General features: G+C 45.0%; 2 protein-coding genes across 3 annotated transcripts; both read right to left on the bottom strand.

Annotated features, from left to right (window-relative positions):
* Nucleotides 1-4,849: 4,849 nt before the first annotated feature.
* slc25a42 (solute carrier family 25 member 42) lies at nt 4,850-13,736 on the bottom strand. The gene is made up of 8 exons (XM_080503438.1): nt 13,391-13,736; nt 10,384-10,565; nt 9,249-9,360; nt 8,830-8,855; nt 8,560-8,726; nt 8,363-8,479; nt 7,462-7,613; nt 4,850-6,366 (listed from the first exon to the last, which is right to left on the bottom strand). The coding sequence occupies exons 2-8, from the start codon at nt 10,474-10,476 to the stop codon at nt 6,041-6,043; spliced, it is 993 nt and encodes a 330-aa protein (XP_080359564.1). The 5' UTR covers nt 10,477-10,565; nt 13,391-13,736; the 3' UTR covers nt 4,850-6,040.
* Nucleotides 13,737-14,370: 634 nt separating this feature from the next.
* armc6 (armadillo repeat containing 6) lies at nt 14,371-18,334 on the bottom strand. 2 transcript variants are annotated; one of them, XM_080503253.1, is made up of 8 exons: nt 18,323-18,334; nt 17,982-18,123; nt 17,127-17,212; nt 16,472-17,042; nt 15,599-15,744; nt 15,369-15,500; nt 14,979-15,116; nt 14,371-14,863 (listed from the first exon to the last, which is right to left on the bottom strand). In XM_080503253.1, the coding sequence occupies exons 2-8, from the start codon at nt 18,100-18,102 to the stop codon at nt 14,651-14,653; spliced, it is 1,407 nt and encodes a 468-aa protein (XP_080359379.1). In that variant the 5' UTR covers nt 18,103-18,123; nt 18,323-18,334; the 3' UTR covers nt 14,371-14,650. The 2 variants fall into 2 exon arrangements, with proteins under 2 accessions (XP_080359379.1, XP_080359380.1); XM_080503254.1 differs by having other exon boundaries at nt 18,211-18,328.
* Nucleotides 18,335-19,243: the final 909 nt, after the last annotated feature.

The following is a 19,243-nucleotide window of genomic DNA, read 5'->3' as shown; positions in this document are numbered from 1 at the left end:
ATTACTCGATAAAATCAAATAAAATAATCCCTTAATAATCTCACAGACGGAGATATTTATATAAAATCACAAATTGTACAAAAATAAAAATCACAGTGCACAATAAAATTTGGTAAAAATTATACTAACAAAGTGAATCGAAAAAAACAGTTAGAAAAGCGCCAGTAACTTATAAATATGTTATATTGTTTTATTAGGTTTATCATACCTATATGGAAACATCATGTCTTGGTTATTTTACCGTCATTTTCACATTTCTATTTATTGATATTTCAACTAGTTTAAAGTGTGTTTTCAACTGGACATGCAATTGTGATGTACTTTAGCACTACAAATGATTTAGTTTGACCCTTATTTACTATTTGATCATATATTTACAATTTTTTTTTTTAAAGATTTAGTTCAGAACTTTAAGCACAATATATAACACTTGCATAATTGAACATTTGAAGACTTATTTATAATTAACAAATATCGATAAATGTTTGTCTTTGACAAAAAGCTCCTTAAACATATTTTGTTTCTTGTATCTTGATAGAAATAAAAATGTTATTAATGCACTGGGCATACTAAAAATGCTCATACAACAACTTGAACCAGTTTTATCCTCACACTGCATATCATGGTGCTCCAGTGGTGTTTAGATTATGAAGACTGAAGCAAACGTTTTGTCTGTTTTCATAATTCTTTCAAGCCCAAGAAATCCTGAACTAGCCATAATCATATCATTATTAATCATAGTTTTTTTTGTATTAGCTGGAATATGGTTAAAGCACTGAAACATCTTAATGCCTTTGAAAGGGCTGATGTAATGGCAAGTTTTTTTTTTTTTTTTTTTAAATACCTCGGTAAAATCCGTACATTTAAATGAATGTGAAGAGCTACTTCACTCAGAAGTTTACCAGGTTAAGTTACATATTTTAAATTGTATTAATGCAATATAGGTAAATAGTGAATGAACAATCAGAACGATCAAAACCGATGTCAAAGAAATAAACACAAAACAGTGTTAACATCCAGTTTAATGATTTGTTTTCGTACATACACACAGTCCTCTACTGACTGGACAGCGACTGTATTAGTACATTCATGTTGGCACAAAATACTGGGATTTACAAAACGGCTGTTAAATCACTGAAACATGACAACCTGTTGCAACAGAGACAGTCTGTGCGTCTGCAAACCTGCCAATTTTTACAAGAGGAAACAAAAACAAAAAAAAATCACAACTTGTACCAGTTAGTTGCTGCAGCGTTTCACTATTTCGTCTTGTTAGGCCACTCTCAGGTTCTCATCAAAGATTAATAGTTTTTAACACAACACACAACTTTTTTTTTTTTTTTTTTTGGCATTTAATGATTGTCTGGGAGTCCAGCAGGCGCCTCCTCGTCACGGAGTACAAAACTGCTTTTTAAGATGCAGGCAGATCACGAAGGAGATCAAACCAGATTCACCTTGGACCAGTTCTAATCGGCGTGGCTCAAAGTTTTCACTGTGCTCTTCAGAGTCCTGCTGGACCTGTTGGGACGCGACGAAAGCCAACTTCTCCTGCACGTCCAGGAGAAGTTGGTTCGTTGGGGTCAATCAACTTCCCGTCACCTCCCGGCTCCCCGCCTCTAAAGAGGTCTGACACGAGGGATAGAAAATGGAAGCAACCTCCAAAAAAGGTTGGTAGGCACTTAAGGGTGAGAAGACATGCTGAACACAGACCAACCGAGAGGTTTTGTTTCCCTCACCGATACGAAGGCAAGTGGGAAAGAAGAGACTGACTGATAGGGGGAGAGGAGAACTGAACCACCTGGACGGCCCCGCCATGCTGCTTCTGCTACGTCCTGTTCAGCTACATTGGTCTGGGTGAGGAGACGGAGGCCATTAAAAGCCCCAGTTTCCACCGCACAAAAAGTACCGGCCTAGACTGCTCCGGTTCGCGTGTCACCACAGGAATGCAGTCTAAACCGCTCTAAACCGCTCCAAAGGCGACCGCTTTTCCGCTCCCCTTCCGTTGGGGTACCAGGACCATGGAACGGGTCTGAGGTTGAGCTGCTGTCTGCTGATTGGTCAGTGATTTACCACACGCCCTCAATATGTTAATGTGTCAGCTGGATGAAGCCTCTGCTGTCAGTGTGGTCAGCTGTGCTCTGGTTGTTTTTATTTTCATTTTCTTTTCTTTGCTGCTCAACTTTAGTGTTTGTGGTGAAAGAGCGGACTTGAGGCAGGGGGAGACCGGGGGGAGGGACTTTGCATCGCGTTAGAGCTTTCTGTTAGCAGCATAGCGCTGGCCGTGGCGTGGATGTGCGTCCGGAACACGGGAGTCTGGAGCTTTCGTCTCCGGCGCTGATCGCGCTCCGGCAGCTCCGCTTTCCAGAGGTGGTCAGCGTTCTGTTCAGCCGCGGTCAGTGGCGCTTTATCGCGGGGACGGACCGCGGAAGCGATGAAAAGTAGCAAGGAGCTCGGCGCCTCCGTGTTCCGGCGCTGAGCTGCCGGACCGCGATCAGCGCCGGAGTGGAGAACCTCCTGCGTTTGAGCAGAAAGCTCAGACTCCCGTGTCTGTGCCTCAGCCACCCGGGGGGAACGCTCCGGCCACTTGCCCCGCACCCGAGCGCTCGAGTGCGGGGCACGTCGCCCCAAGTCGCCGGCAAGTGGCCGAGCGTTCGCTCTCTCACTACAAACACGGAAGTTGCGCTGCAGCTCTCCACTGCAAAAAATAACAGTGCAAAGTGGAGAATTTAAACAACAGAGGATTCATAAGATCTACATCTGACGACGTTCTTTTCTGTTATGTCACATTTCTGCGGAGCTCATAAGCCCCGCCCACTTTTCTTGCTCCTCTCTGCAGTGGGGACGCGACCCAAAATTTCGGTCGGGGTCTCTATTCCGTACCGCTCCGCTCCGTCCCGGCACTTGTGTGCGGTGGGACCGGGGCTTTAGCTTCAAATCCACTGTGCCGTTAACTAATGACACCTGTCAGGCTGCTTCATTCATTTTCCCTTTCAGATCAGCTGCAGAAAATCATATGTTCAGTCATATTTGGGGAGAAAAGTCAGGGTTAGGGTTAGAAATCCAAAGATCACAGGAAGGACTGCTTGTTTAAACTGTTACTGACTGAGGTTTCCCCACTACTGTTCTCCCAAAGTAATCCATATAAAGTTATATATATATATATCTTCTTATTCAACCAATCTAAAGCTTAGCTGCAATAATCATTTGGCAGCGCTAATAAAGAAATTCTAATATTCTAACTATAAAGCACAAACATATTTTCGTCTTTTCAATGTCTTTCTAAATGTGAACACTCAGAACTGTCTTTGTTCAAAACAACTGGATTCAACAACTGTATGACTGTTTTTACCTTTTCAATATACAGTGAATTTATTCCCCTGCCGCTCTTTTGTTTGGATTATTAGTTTGAGATTTCTGCTTTTGAAGTCCAGTTTTACTTCTCCTCTGAAAGTTTAACATTTCAACTACAAATGACTTGATTTTGAATTAATCTTTGTATTTTAGTTCATAAGTCACTGAAATAAAACAAAAAATCCTTCTGATGTAACATCTCATGAGATGCAGTGTTGTTACTGTTCAACCAAACTCAGAGGCCACAATTAAAAGAACTGAATTTTTTTTTTTTAAGTTGTTAATGTAGAAACGGGCATGAAAAGTATTTTGATAAAAGGTATGTGAAGAGAGGTGATCACAGTTAAATGGAGTAAAATTTAAACAATACCGAAAACTAAAAAAAAATTGAATAAATGTTAATTGAACAAAGGAAAAGGTCAAAATGCCGTTTGTTGAAAACAATTCTTCTCTTGTATTTCAGGTCTTGGGAGGAGCATCAGGCCGAGGCTGGAGCTCCAGTAGGAGGGTCCCCGGTTTGAATCCTGGGTGCAGCAGCAAGGGCATCATGGGGTCATTGGGTTTTTTTTAAGCCAAGCTTATAGTGCAGGTTTAAAAACCTCACGGTTATAAAATAGACACTTCATGTTTATTAACTGTAAAAAGCGAAAAGTCCGCTGTTAAATTGAGAAATGTTATTCGTCACTGTATTTGTTTTTCTTTTTTAGGTGAACAGGAGTTTGTCGTCTTATTATCCCCTTTTTAAATTATCTTTAGCTGATGATGATCTAAGCTCAGCAGAAAGCCCCTGAACCGTCCAGTGGTCACCTTCAGGTTTGTGTACGTCCACAGACTTCCTGCAGCCCGTGTTCATCTGCCTGCTCCGCCCCTCCCCTCTTAGCCCTGCCCCTCCACTCCAAGCCCCGCCCATCAGTTAGCAGCAGCAGAAACACCTTCAACACCTGCCAAGTGACCACACGCCTCCTCATTATGCCACAAAAACCCACAGTTACACACACACACACACACACACGTGTTAATCTGCTGAGGTAAAACTCAGAAAACTGTCAAAAAGTCATTGATTTCCAGCTGGAACAGAGACGTGAGGCGACCTCTTCACCGTTTGCATATTTCCAGTCGTGATAGTTCATGAGAGAATACGACTACAGCTCTCCACTGTGCTGCTCCACCGCTCAGTCTCCTTTAGTGTCCCAACAAAGTTCATCAAGGCCAAAGGGGCAGTGGAGAGACAGACTATGGAGCGAGAGCACAGGCAGCGTGATGGAAGACCATGTCTGGATACTGGGTGTGTGTGTGTGTGTGTGTGTGTTCAACAGAAGACACATTAAATTGCCTTTCCTAAATATTAAAATCCAAACTATTATCTCAAAAATAAAAATCTATCCGACTAGTGAATCTAGAAATGGAGCAACTGGAGTGAATTCTACAAGGCCAGCGGTTCATGACTGTGCTTGTCCTGGCGGGGCAGCGGGGGGGGGGGGGGGGGGGGGGGGGGGGGGGCTTCACCTCGGGGCACAACCAGTTCAGAATAAAACTATTTGATCAAAGCTCATATTGTAGAACTGAACTTGTGTGGATGGAAATAACTTAGAATGAAAAAATAAGTCAACTCTGTTAGACTTCATGCTACGTTTATGGGTGTTAGCAGTGGGGGGGGGGGGGGGGGGGGGGGGGATGTGGTGCTGTAGTGGTTGGAACAGCAGGAATTCCACCGGTTCAAGCCCAGGCTGGTTAGAAGCTTCTTCTTGTTTCCTTTCACAGTCCAAAAACTGACATTTGAGGCTCACTGGCGTCTCTAAATGTCCCGTCGCTGTCAGAGTGTGTGTTTTCACACACATCGAGCCGGGATTGGCTCCAATAAAACTGGGAATTAAACTATTAATTATAAAAGGAGGATAACTAATTTAGGCATGGTTTAATACTTATGTAGGAAAGAGGATTTTGATATATTCAGTGCGAACGGAAAACAAACAGCATTAGAGCGCAGCGATAAAGTCCTGTGCTCTCTGCTACCAGCATGTCAAGTTTAAGTCATGTCACGTTTGTGCATTAGGTGGCAGTAGTGAGTCACTGCACAACTGAATGTCAGTCTCTAGAGTTTGTAGTCACGTTAGTAGAATCTGCAGGACAGGCTGGGCTAGCTGGTCAGTATCAAACCCTACAGCAGAACACGAACGGCATCGTGACCGTCGTGATTTCATTCAAGTGTTTTACATCGTTTTTGTTTGAAGAAATGTACATACTGAAGCTTTAAACATACCAACCCTGCTATCAATACACACTCTGCAGCTCGCGTGGGTCGTCACAACCTTTGGTATAATTCATAAAAACAAATTCACAAAAATCTCACCGGAGCATATTGGACTTGTATTTTATCAAACTCTTCTTCGTTTGTGTTAAAAAGAAGTGGAGGCTTTCGTCACTTCAGGAGCTGGGAGACCTCAGTGTGTCAAACTCATAACTCATTTACAAGATCTGTGGTCCACCCTTCCTTCGTGTACGGCTGTTAAATCGGTGATTACATTGCACCGCGGTGCAGCAGAGAGCAACCTCGCCCCCCCCCCCCTCTTACCTCTGTCGCCCCCGGACAGAGCGAGATGATTATCTAATATCGCCTCAGCATCCCGAGCCTCCGCCAGCTAGCTTCAACTGGACAACACACGTCCGTCACGCCGCCTCTGGACGGCGGCTACCGGGCGGTGTAGCCCAGCTGGTGCAGCTTCCTCAGGAGGATCTGAGTGAGGTCGAAGGTGGTGAAGCTGATCCCCACCGCGACGGGCCCTTTGACCCAGTTCATGCTCAGGCCTTTGTAGAGTCCGCGGACGAGCCCCTCCTCGGACACGATCTCCCGCATGGTGCCCAGGATGGTGCCGTACGTGTGGCCCGTGACCCCCGCCGTCTGCATGCGCCGCCGCACCACGTCCAGGGGGTACGACGCCGACTGGCCGATGAGGCCGGCGCAGGCTCCGAAAGCGAGGCGCTCGTACGAGTAGGGCTGCGGGCGGCCGCTTTGTTCTGCGTGGGAGGAGGGAAAGATTCTCACATTGGCAAACACAAGCAACACAACACCGCCACCGCCTGCCTTCCACTGTGTTCTCTGGCAAAACTCAGCAGGATGAGCCAAACTCCATTAATACTGGATGGAAAAAGTATTAGAGACCTTATCAATAAATTATCAGGTGAATAAATGACCAAACCCTGTGGTGTGTTCAGGGACCATGAAGCACCCTGAACTCACCTAACATGCTGTGATGAGCCGTAACATGATGATGGAGTATGATATGAATGCATCCTCTCACACTGTGCTGCACCCTGTGTCCTCAACGCTCATGACCGTCTCATGCACCCAGTTGCTTTCAGATAAATACCTTGGGACTTTTATAAATGAACTGAACTTTGATCAAACTGCTTAAAGGGCGATCGGCGCCTGTACTGCCTCAGAGAATCTGCATTTTCCCAGACTGATCCAACAATCTTGACTGTTCTAACGTTCATTAATGGAGTGTGTTTCGTCGTACTGCTTGGTGGCACAGTTCAGTCAGGAAAACTCTCTGAAACACACAGTAAAATGGGCCAGTCGTCTGATTGGCTCACTAAAGCGGTCCAGAGGAGGTTTCATGAATCTCTACCGAGGTGAAGCTCAGCTTCTTCACTCTGGACGGAGGTTTTTAGTCCCAAGGTGCAGGGCGGTGTTCTACAAGCACCTCTGCTCCTGTGGCCATCACTGGGCTGAATAAAGAAACAGTGACATTTCACTATAGCTTACTTATTTATTGTATTATGAAAAGTGGAATGTTCTTTTTCCAAGGTTTGTATTGGGTTTCACGGTGGTTTGTTTACATCTAGTTTGACCTTAATCTATTTACTTAAAGGAGAACGGCAGAACACCGAGTACTGAGCTTGTTTTTCTTTGTCATTGGAACAAGTACCTGCCTGTCTGGTTCATTGTTCTGTTAGTTCAGAGCAGGAACAACCAACAAGAGCTGCAGGGTTGGAGATGCTCCGATTCGGCTCTCGTTCCAAAAACAGGACAGAGCGCCTGCATGTGGCCCCACATAGGGAGCCAATCGGTGGTCATGATGTTCTGGCCGACACGTTTGCGTTCAATACCTGCGTGCGACTTCTTCAGGGTCTCGTAGGTGAAGAAGCTGAGACCAGCGTAGGGGACGACCCCCAGTATGGTGGGAGTGAAGCCTCGGTACAGAGTTTTCAGGCCTTCTTCTCTGGAGATCCTCACAAAGACATGGAGGATGTTACTGTACCTGGAACACAAACAAAACACTGCACATTATTACAAGTATTGACCGAGCAGTAAATGGCAACGTTTGCAAAGTGGGAGTGAAACTCCACCCGGGGCACATAAACCCGAGTTCTGCATCACCACTGCTCTAGAATATCATTAGAATTCAACATGAGCCCTAATCGACATTAATAAGAAGACAGGCATTACTATTTATTACTACTATTTATTGCTTGTATACAACAACAAAGAAAAAGATTTTGGTCTTAACCAGAGCCTGTATGATCATGTTTGGTCCTTTCATAGTTGTATGTACTTACAGGGGAATCTCAAAAAGTATTATAATGGGAGCAGTTAAATGTTAATAAAGACCATCCTTTTTTTTTATATTACTATATAATCATCATAAAATGGGTTCAAATTATACCATTCAACAGTTTAAAAATGTTTTGACATCGTCTTATTCATTTACAAATGACAAGGCAGTAATATTTCATTATAGATTTGATTGGGACCAACTAAACACATTTTCTTAAATGGATTTATAAAATTCCTTTTTGCTCCATTCATACTTATTTTACCTTATAAGTCACATGAATCAACAATGAAGATTCACACAATACTAAAATATTTCATGATATCGGATCTAAACAAGACGTCACATCTGTGACAAAACTAAAAATAGCAACAAAAAGAAGATTCAGACTGAATGCAGACGCGTGACTTTTCGGTGCAACTGTACATGCATGGCTCCGTTACGACTTGACCTACATTTCCTTGGGCGTCACAGCCATCCTGGCTCGCACCATGTCCAGAGGATAGGTCAGCATGGCCGCCGTGGTTCCAGCCATCGCCCCGGCCAGCAGGCGTGGGAGCGGAGGCAGCGCCCTGGAAGGGAACGTTTCCGAAATGAGTCTCGCCTTCGCGAACCGCTCGCGAACGGCGGCTCAAAAAAACAAACAACTTACTTCCCCTGGAAGCCGTAGTAGCCTCCCAGCAGCCTCTTGTACTGCTCGTGGGCACAGAACTGGATGGCAGCGTAGGGGATGACGCGCACCATGGTGGCAGAGTTCCCCCTCCACAGGCTGAAGAAGCCATCCTGCAGGTAGGTGCGGTAGATCAGCCTGTAGGCCTCCTGTCATGTAAAAAAAAAAAAAAAAAGGGCTCTGTGTTGATAGAAGGCATGAATACAGGAAGAAAATGCTTCTTAAATTTGAGCGGCAAAACTCAAAGCGAACCTTGGCGGAGAATCTCGCTGAAGACACTGAAAAACAAATCAGGCAAAGTTATTTCAGCGCAGCACAGAGTCTCTACTATTACATCTGTTAAAATCAGTTTTTAAATCTTTTCGTGAATTAATCAACCATGATTAGTCACATTTTACCTTCAATTTGAATGTGCAGTACATCGAAACATAATGTATTTTACTTCATTCAGCCGTTCACAATGTGGAAATTGTGCATGTTGATAAAGATTTCTCTGCCCCATCTGACCACCCATATCTTTTTGATCATTATTTTATTTTTTGGAATCAAATTTGATAAAAACAGATCATTTGCCCTTATGCAACTGGGTAAAATAAGAATATATTTGTTCAAAAAACGGCAGCCTGAACACACGTAATCCACATAGAACTCCCTCCAGGTTGGCGACTTGCCTTGGAAGATGATTTTCGTCCTGTCCAAAGGGGCCACTGCCGTCTTGGCCACTGCTCCCGCCAACGCCCCCGAGAAGAGCGAGTTGAGGATGGAGCGAGTGTGTCTCAGGCCCTGCAGAGCGGCGGAGGATCACAGGTGGACATGAGCGCAAAGGAAAACCCGGTGAATTTGCTGAAGCCGCGGTAACGACGCAGTTGATGATTAAACCGGTAGAGGACGTCTGACTGAGCAGCTCCGCTCGGGTCACCGGTTTCACAAAACAGGAAAAGCAATTATGCCCGAGACAAAACCGCTGAATTACACACGGTACACAGAAGCTCAATGCAGGACGGATACCGCTGCAACACAGCCATTTAGTATGGTTAAATAAGGACATATTGCTTTTAATGCTGTGACTGGATCAGTGGGTCTGGATCGAATGTTAAAAACGACAATGGAAATAAAAGGGGGGGGGGGGGGGATGACATCACATGTTGTATATATAGAACTGTAAGTTTGTGGGGGCATTATTAGCTCAAATATGAACAGTTAAATTGTTGTTTTTTTCCCAATAGATTGACTGTGTGGTTCATATTTATATGTTACATGTTCTTTATGCCCGGAATTCATTTTTTTTCCTCAGGGTCAAAAAGTAAGTTGAAGTTGCTATATCAAGCACAGTCATGTCTGAATACTGACATTTAAAAAGGTTTCTTCTTTTAATTTACGTGTTTATAAAAACATGATTTGGTCATAGAAAATAAACTTTCTAATTATGATACAAGTTAAAAAAGAAATCGTCGTCTTGATAAATGTCATCAACATTAACATGACATTGCATTTTCACAGCCAATAATTTGATTGCTTTACACAGGAAATTCCAATTTATATATGCATATATTCACAAAACATTCCCACTGTGTAATCAAACCTTAATTGCCGATTGATTTTTAGAGAATATTTAAATTAAGTGGCTTCCTTGACAAGGCAAATGAATGCAGCTAACAAAGAAACTATTAGTTTGGGCAGTTTTTGTACAAGAGCACGTTGTACTCTGACTCTCGTTATAAAGTGATTAAGTAACAGGTTCATTCAGTGCTTGTCTGGGTCTTGTGCTCACACCAGTGCTGGAAGAACATTAGAGTGTTCACTTGCCTCAGAGTTGACGTCTGACTGAGAGGAGGAAGCCCGCGGCAGCACTTCTTCCTGGGTTAGTGATGCCCGTCGCTCCTGGACTCCACTTCCCATTCCCGAGGATTACGCGCCGAGCACGTTCATGAACTCAACCGCCGGCCGAGGGGGTCAGCGGCGAAACCAGGGAGGGGGGGCTGAGGCCACTGAGAAAATAAAACACACACACAGGGGTCGGGTTCAGGTCAGCCTAATAATAAAAATGAAGCAAGCGATTAAAAAAAAAAAAAAGGTGAAGCTTGTTCTCTTTGTTCTTCTGGTGGAGCTGGAACAGGATCCAGTGACAATGATCACACTCTTTGCATAACAGCCTTAATCTGATGCAGCGTCCCTCGGGGAGTACCGGCACATTCATCCAGAAAGAAAGAAAAGAAATACTGCAGGAAGAAGGTGGTAATCTTTAAACAAGATTATACAAACTATACACACAATCCAGTTACCTCTCACCAACTAAACACACCTGTGACTGCCCTGTAAAGGCTGAGAGCAAAGTGGAAACACGGGGAAGGACACTTGATGACTTGTGGGTGAAAGGTGTCTCAACAACACGAGCAGCTCCTCTGCACCGACAGCTGGCTGCAGTTTCCATCCAGATCAACCTCCCACACAGCATTACAAGGACGTCAACGTTTCATTTTATTTTTTGTGTGTGTGGAGGGAGGGGGGATATTTGTTATGTCAAATCAAGTAAAATAGCTTTAGTTCATTTTGTGGCAGCATGTGCTCATACAGGTATATACAAGCATGTATATGTTTATATATAAACACACACACAGTACAGCATGATTAGATGTGAATCACCCCCCAGTATGCACTTTCCATGAGCTCACCCCTAGTGTATGCTATTTAACTCAAAGTGACTCCAACTACAGCATCTGTTCAGTTCAGTTATTCATCTAGGTCTGAAAAGACAAAGATATTTTCTACATCTGTGAAAACCAGTCACTTTTATTGAAAAATCAGTGTCTTCTTCGTAGATTTGACAACTTTTCTAGGTCATCCTTCAGGCCGGAGTGGAGCCACTGGCAGGCTGGTTTTGGCCCGCGGCCCTCATGTTGTTCACCTCTGAAGAGTGGTGAAAGTTGTGAAACAAATACAATAAAGAGAAACAATCTGTAAAGTCCCAAAAAGTTGAAACAGTAGCTTTGTGATCCTTGTATCACAACCACAGCTTTGATACAGAAGAGACACTACATTTGTTGCACTACTACTAAAATGCTTTTTTTATAAAGGGGCGTTTCACATTGGGCCGGTCCGGGACCCGGGTCACTTGGGAGGGAGGGGAGCTGAGAATGTTCACCCCTTCATTTGGTTCAGGTGGCGTCACATTCACTTTAGAGACCAAACCACCTGGAAAATGTCACGCAATTACAACAGCTGCTGGTTAGGGGGCGCTGTCACCTGAAACAAACACTGACCAGAGAGGAGGTGAAGAAGAAACGCGGCTCATTGATTGGTCCGGACCGAAACCGAAGCCGCTTTAGCTTGTGGTGGCTAGGCTAGTTAGCTCGTGGCTAATGGGTAGCCACAAACAACCGTGATATATGTTCTTCACACCAGATATCAATAAGCTTCTTCTTCACTACTTCACGTCTGCCCACCAGATATTTCAACTTTTTCTTCCTGCGTCTAATTATTCTGATTCATGTGGTTCACTTTGTTTGTTCACTACCCAGAATGCATTGCAAACTACATCACGTCCTCTCACCCCGCCCACTAGAAAGATGGTTTGCAAAAGGGACCAAAACTTTTAAAGACACCAGAGATCACTTGTTTGCTCCTGATCAGAGTTGGTGAGCGTTTCCATGTCACCCAAACCCACCGAGAAGATCTGTGGTCCGGAACAAGCAGTGGAGTGTGAACACGCCCTATGGTGCAAGTACATTGTGGCCAAGAGGTTAGCGAAGTGGCCTTGCAACAGGAAGTTTGCAGGTTTGAATGTCACGGCGGACAGGTCGTCACTGTGGCTGCCTGAGCATGACCCTTGACCCCCAGGAGTGCTGCACTGTGGCGGCCCACTACTTCAAGTATGTATGGTTAAAGTTAACTGTGAGTCAGAGAGGTTAAAGGAAGAGAAGGGCCATTAAACTTATACAAACTAGTACTTTCAGCTTTAAAATTTTGCGCAACACCCCCGGGTTTGATGGCGTCTTGCGGTCATGGAAACGCACGAAACTTTCAGAGGCATCGCATCCCGTTCGTAAACTGGATCTCGCAAGATCCCCATTAGCAATGGAAAATAAGCCATCAACAATCGGTTTCGTAATATTCAAGACTATTCTCGTGGCTCTGGTAGAGTAAGGGTTGAGGTTGGAGTGAGGCACAGATCAAGAAATGATTGCTCTCGGGTCATTTATCGTCATCCGAAAAAGAACAAGGATTAGATTTTGCAGTGCATGTCCCATGAGCCACTTCAAGTGTTTTCATGAGATATTAGAGGAGAAAGGGGGGGGGGGTGCAGGTTCCTCCCCAGCTGCTCAGTAAATGGGGAAACGTGAGAACAACTGGTATAAAGTGGACACAACAATACAGTCTTTTACACTGCCACAAGGTGTGACTTACAGTTGTTGTTCCACTTTAATCCTATATAACATATCGAGGCAGCAAAACCTCACAAATGGTTTAAATGATGAGAACATGACTTTACTCACTTTACTTACTCTTTTACAGTCGTGCACTACGTAACACCAGTTGAAATGTATTTAATTTAAAAAAATTAAAGTAGAAATGAGTCTTAATGTATTAGTTACTTTTTCTGTATTGCAAACTGGCATTTGTCGAACGTCTAATTCCACTGAAGTAAACAAAGCCGACGCTACTGTGAACAACATTCAGCAGTTATAAAACAGGACGAACGCTCCAAAGGTTTAAAACATCCGTATGAGTGTCCAGCCTGCCTGGTCCGAGCCCGGGACCCAGCAGCGACAGGACCGCAGCCACCCCGCCGCCTGTCACCGCTCACATGTCTCACCTGGCCAGCGGGACACGGTCCTCTCTGCTCGGACGTCGCCCACCTGCTGCCCGTCCGCGGCGGAGGCGGGGGGGGGAAACGATGTTTGGCGAGTTTCAGCTCGAGACGCAGGTTAAGTAACGGTCGGCTAGTCGTTAGCTCCCCGCGCTACAGTGACAGCGGCGTCCGTGTCGCCTCGTCGGGGAGGACAGACGTCAAACTTGACAGGGGACGCGCGAAGACAGTGGTGTCCTCCGTGCACGAGGCCAGCGGAGAGTCTCCGGGACGGACCGGCTCCATGCTGTCACAGAACCTCCGCAGACAGCTGCGCGCTAGCTTGACCACCGAGCTTTGACAAGGACGAGCACCGAGGCATTGTGGGAAATGTAGTGTGGTGGAAGAGGAGGGGCCGGCTGGGATAGGCCGCTTGGAGGGGCGTGAGCAGACACGTGGAGACACCCCCCCAACCCCCGTCCCGTTGATAGTTGTTTTGTGTTGGTTTACTGTCATTTTATCTTGGCTTTGTGTTAGTTTCTTTACTTAGATGTTATCTTAGGGTATGTTTGTTGATGTTTTCTGTCCAGTTATTTTGTTTTTGATTCAGTTTGGAGGTTGTTTTGTGTCAAATTCCAAATCGACTAGTGTAGTTTTATAGTTAAGGTGTCTAAAGTGGCTTTGAGTCTGTTTACAGTTGTCTAATTACAGTTCGTGGTCTCTATTTTTTATTCCAGTTGTAGATTGTTTTTTGCGAGTAAATTTTTTTTAACGTTTGGGGTCAGTAATAAATTAAAGTTTAAATTTAGGGCCTTTATTGTATGTAGTAATAGTAGTAGCAGCTTCAGGATAGCATGTTCTCATTTTAATTTCTTGTCTGTCAACTAAATTAAAAGTCAATCTTCTCATACTGTCTTCAGCCTCAGGATCACAAGCTACAGTGTTTGGTGGAAAAAAAATACATACTGCTCTTACACAAAACAATTAGATAAAAAGTGGAGGGGACTTTTATGTTCATGCAAAAATAAACAGTGCAATGCCAACATCAACTCTACAAACAAAACAATTAACAAGTATGGCTCTGCCTGCATGGGAATGAAACCTGCACAGTCCAGTGCCGTTTAACAAATTACATAAGGAAGCACATTCATATGAATCAATGCCACAAAATACACAAATCCATGTTTCAAATGGCATGAAAAACAGGCAATAGGTACATCTGCTTAAATATTCGGCCGTATCTGTAATAAACCAGCATCACAGACGTTATCTGCTCCGCTCCAGTTTTCAGGCGGTCAGGCTGCCGTGTTTTCCGGTCCACAGCTCCCGGAGCTCCACCTGACATCCCAAGTCTCTGAGGGTCGCTTTCCCCACGTCGCCACAGTCCTGATGGTTCTGCAGCGCCTGGACGATCAGGGCCTCCACTCCCAACTCCAAGATCGGTTGGCAGTAGTTAGACATGCGTGAAACCAGGTTTCTCAACAGCATGCACGCTTGTTTCTGTTGAGAAGGAACAAAAAAAAACACAAGTAAACAACGGGAACGCCATCACAAGTACACTTTCTCAGAGTGTCGCCGCTATGTTTTCAATAGCGTGGGGGTTTACATTTTTTACCTGTACATTGGCAGCATTAGTGTGAGTCTTCATAGCCTGGACAGCAGCTGAGGCGCCGCCGTTCTCCATGATGACCTTACAGTTGTTGGGTTTCCGTAAAGCGAGAACCGAGAGGCAGGCGCAGCCCTGCTCACACACCTGAAGCACAGCACCAACACTTTACTCAGCAAAACGGGAACAAGTTGATCTCCGTAAAATGTACTGGGGGGAAAATGGAATCAAATGGAGTAACTGTACGTATGAAATGACCTAGAATTGTATTATTGGATCAAGCCAAGCACACAGACAGGCCCACGATGTCTAATTCAGCATTAACCAATTCCACACGAGTTGCCTCCGTGTGTCATGTAGAACAACTCATAGTATAGTAGAGTTGGAGGGTCATCTTACAGCAGCATTACTGGGGTGTCGGTTCATGGCGATGACGACCAGCTGGACGCCGCCGGCGTTCACCACGCCGTCCTTCACGTCGTCGTTTCCTGCTACGGCTCGTATGGCGCTGAGAACCTGGCGGACCAGCTCCTGCAGGGAGGAAGACGGGCCGTCTGAGAGGGAGAGTGGACGCCGAAACCGGCCTGCAGCACTTAATCCCATGTTGCATTTTGCCCTGGACACATTACCGCCGACTCGTAGCTGTTGGCGAGCAGCGTCATCATGAGCTTCAGTCCTCCGAGGTCACAGATGTCCTGACAAAACTCGTTCCTCACAGCCAGACGGGACAAAGTGGCACAGATTTCACTCAGGACTGAAGTGCCGTCATTGTGAGCTGAAATATGAAATATATAAAAAAGATGAAATATTATTGCAATATAGAATCCAGGTGTGTTGTTTATCATAGCAAAGCAATGTTGTGGCTTAAACACCCTGGAAATGTGAGAGTCCTCAAGAGTAGGTGGTTAAAGTCCTTAAATTGTAGATAATATTTTATACTCTTGGTCATCACCAGAGCGACTAAACACTCTCACAGGATGGTTTTGGCTCTCCAAACTTTTATCCTCCATGAGGGGACAGATATGAACATATGAAAGTACCTTCTACTGCCGAATGCAAAATTGAATGTTTACGAGTTTCGTCGTCGTCTCGGGGGAATCGTGTCATGCTGTAAAGGATGTTTGTACCTTCATAACTTGCAATCATGAGCTAAAAACTGGAGTTTCAAGCTGCACTAAAAAAAAAAAAAAATTGTCTGCAAAATTTTAACGCATGTAAAATGGGACTTTGGCAGTGTGGACTTGACAATGTGGATGTATTCAGAGTTGAATTGTTTTAGTTTTAAATAAGTTATCAGTGCATCCCTAAATAATTTCTAAAGCTCAGTGGCGACGAGGAATTTCACGTTGGAGTGAATGTGAGCGTCTGTCTCTCCTGTGCTGGACTGCTGACCTGTCCAGACGGACCCTGCCTTCAGTCCCCTGCACCGTGTGACCCGAGTTAGAGAAAGTGCTGGAGCGGTTGGTTGAATGGATTTCATCACGGCAACCCGCCAGCCTCACCTTTAGCAGCTTCAATTAAAATCTTCAGTCCGTTGTGCTCCAGAACAATCATCTTGGCGTGTTCGTGGGCGTGCCCAAACATGACCCGGATGTCATCGTCAAAGGTCATGACCCTGAGGGCCGCCGAGACCTCCTTGACCAGCTCTGCACAGCCGCCGTGCCGCGTGACAGCGGCGGTCAGCAGAGGCAGGACGCCGCCTTTCACCAGGTCCTGCCTGTTCTGCTCGTGCTTCAGGCAGCAGTGGCGCACGGCGCGGACGGCCACGCACGTCACCGCCCGGTCCTCCCGGTGCTCCTCCAGGACGTCCAGGAGCACCCGCTGGCCCTCCGCGTCCAGCAGGTCCGGCTGGCCGTCGACCAGGGAGGCCAGCGCAGACAGCGCCACCAGCAGGGCTCCCCGCTGCTCTGCACTTCTTCTGCAGAACGACAGGATGAGCGGGTAGGCGTCTTTTTGCGCGGCCAGGTACCTCTGAGCAAATCCAAGGGAGCACTGTTCGGTGAAGCTCCTCATGTGCGCCGTCACTTCAGCTTCTCCTGCGGAGTCCTTCCCCAGTCGGAGGGAATCCAAGGCCTGCCGGTTACATCAGACACTTTTAGAGTTCAAATAAAATAAAAAAAATCCCACCACTTTTCATGTTAATATTTAGAAACTCACCAGTAAGACCTGGTGCGTTTGCTCGTCTTGAGTGTCAGCAGACGCCACAGCGGGGACAGCTTTTACAATACAGCTGAGGTCCACACCTGCAGAGTCACATGATCAGGGTCCACAGAACATGAAGACTTCACCCGCTGCTGATCCATTCACCGCTTTTTGATCACTGACGTGTACAGTGAGGAGGATACAGGGAACGAGGAGAAGAAACGGGTGGAGGATAACGGGGGAGAGAAAGGAGGAGGACAAGAACGAGGAGAAGATGGAGATCAAGATGAAGCAGGAAAAGAAGATGGAAAATGACCAAGAGAAATGTGAAGAAGACATTAAGGATAATGGAAGAAGGGGGAGTGAAAAGCAGATGGTTAAAAAAAAGAGGAGATGAACAGTCTGGGGGGACAATGAATGGGAAAATGAAAAGAAGAAAAAAGAGGAACAAAAGTAGGGGATGGGGAAAGAGAAGAAAAGTGGAAAAAAGGAGGGGGATTGAAGAGAAGAACAGGAGAGAGAAAGAACAGAATCCAGAAAAGAGGACCAGAAAAGGAAATATAGAAATTGCGATGCCAGTAGAAAGGGACGGGAAGCAGAAAATGGAGGTGAAAGAGTAGGAAGAAGAGAAGGACAAGGATGATAAATAGATGAAGATACAAAGAAAGGAAAACAAGGGAGAAGAGAAAGTAGGAGGAAAGCAATGATATGCGAAGAAGATGAATATACTCTTAATCCAGCGTGTAAATTATTTGAAACCATTTGACTGGTGTATTAAAGAACCTTGGTCAAAGTCAGAGGCTTCCATCATTTAAGATAACACAAGTTTAAGACGTGAACATTGAGCCGGAGGCGGAATATTTGACTTGCCTTGGGACTCGAACTGCTCCACGGCCTCCTTTAGAGCCTCGTCGGGCTCCATGTCGAACTCCTCCATGTTTTCTCTGACCGCTGCATCGAACGTCTCCTGTGTGATCCTCCGTCTGGCCATGTCGTCCGGTTCTCCTCCACTCTGAGCACAAGCAGGAGAAACATCAGCCCTCGGCTTCACACCAGTCATATGACCATTGTTCTTATCGCGTTGCTCTGGCTGTCTCACATCAACCACACTTCTCTTGTTAGGGATACTTCTTTTTTTTTTTTTTTAATACTTTCCCGATTTTAAGAATACATTTTGAGAGTAAATCCAGTGAAATCGCGTTTTTCGTTACCTCCGCCCAGTGCCAGGCTGCTCCCGGTTAGATGAAGTCAGTGTGCTCCACGCTTACGCACGTGACGTGCTTTGCTGTCGCTACGTACGAATCCTACTGTGGCGACGCAAGGACCCGCCTCTCTCCGCGTCATTGGCCAAATTCAGCCAATCCAAAAGCAGCTCAAAATTAACGAAACGCTTTCATAGTGTTATTTTTTACCCCCTGCTATATATTTTTTGATCTGACTCATTGCACAGATTTTTTATTGAAGTTTTAGAGACAAAACAGAGAAATGCAGTGGAAAGAGGGCCGTGGCGTCGCCATAGTAGGGTTTGTAAATTTACGAGTGAGGAGTCGGTCTACGTTACTCTACGTGAATAGCAGAATCCTCCACTGGTCCCACACTTATATTTCGTCCGATGCATAATAGACGGTAAAGAAAAAAGGTTCCACACCGACAAATGCTCCCCTTATCTTTACTCTATCGACACTTTTGAATGTAATTGTTTACTGGAGAACAAACGAGACGTGGTTGGTACTATATTGGAGTCCAAAAGGTGCCAAAGTTTAATTAATACATAGACCATTAAATGATTACTCAAACCTGTCATTAATTTATTAAAATCAGAATTAAATACATAAATATGTCATCAATTCATTGACATACCAATTGATTTCATGTAACAAAAAAACAACAAAAAAACTAAACAAAAAACGAACCTATAGAACATTTGTGACAATGCTGCTATGACTTTTAATCATTTAGCTAACCATTTCTGAATAAATTATCATTATTATTATTATTATTATTATTATTATTATTATTACTACTACTACAGGTTTGCCTTTTGATTGACAGGGATTCCAACCTATCGGCAACACGTTTGTTTGAGCCAATCAAGTGCGCTCCTTGGGAAGGGGGCGTGGCCTGTGGACCGC

This window comes from Blennius ocellaris, assembly GCF_963422515.1.
Source record: "Blennius ocellaris genome assembly, chromosome: 10".
Classification (NCBI taxonomy): Eukaryota; Metazoa; Chordata; class Actinopteri; order Blenniiformes; family Blenniidae; genus Blennius; species Blennius ocellaris.
This window is presented reverse-complemented; position numbering and strand designations above follow the sequence as displayed.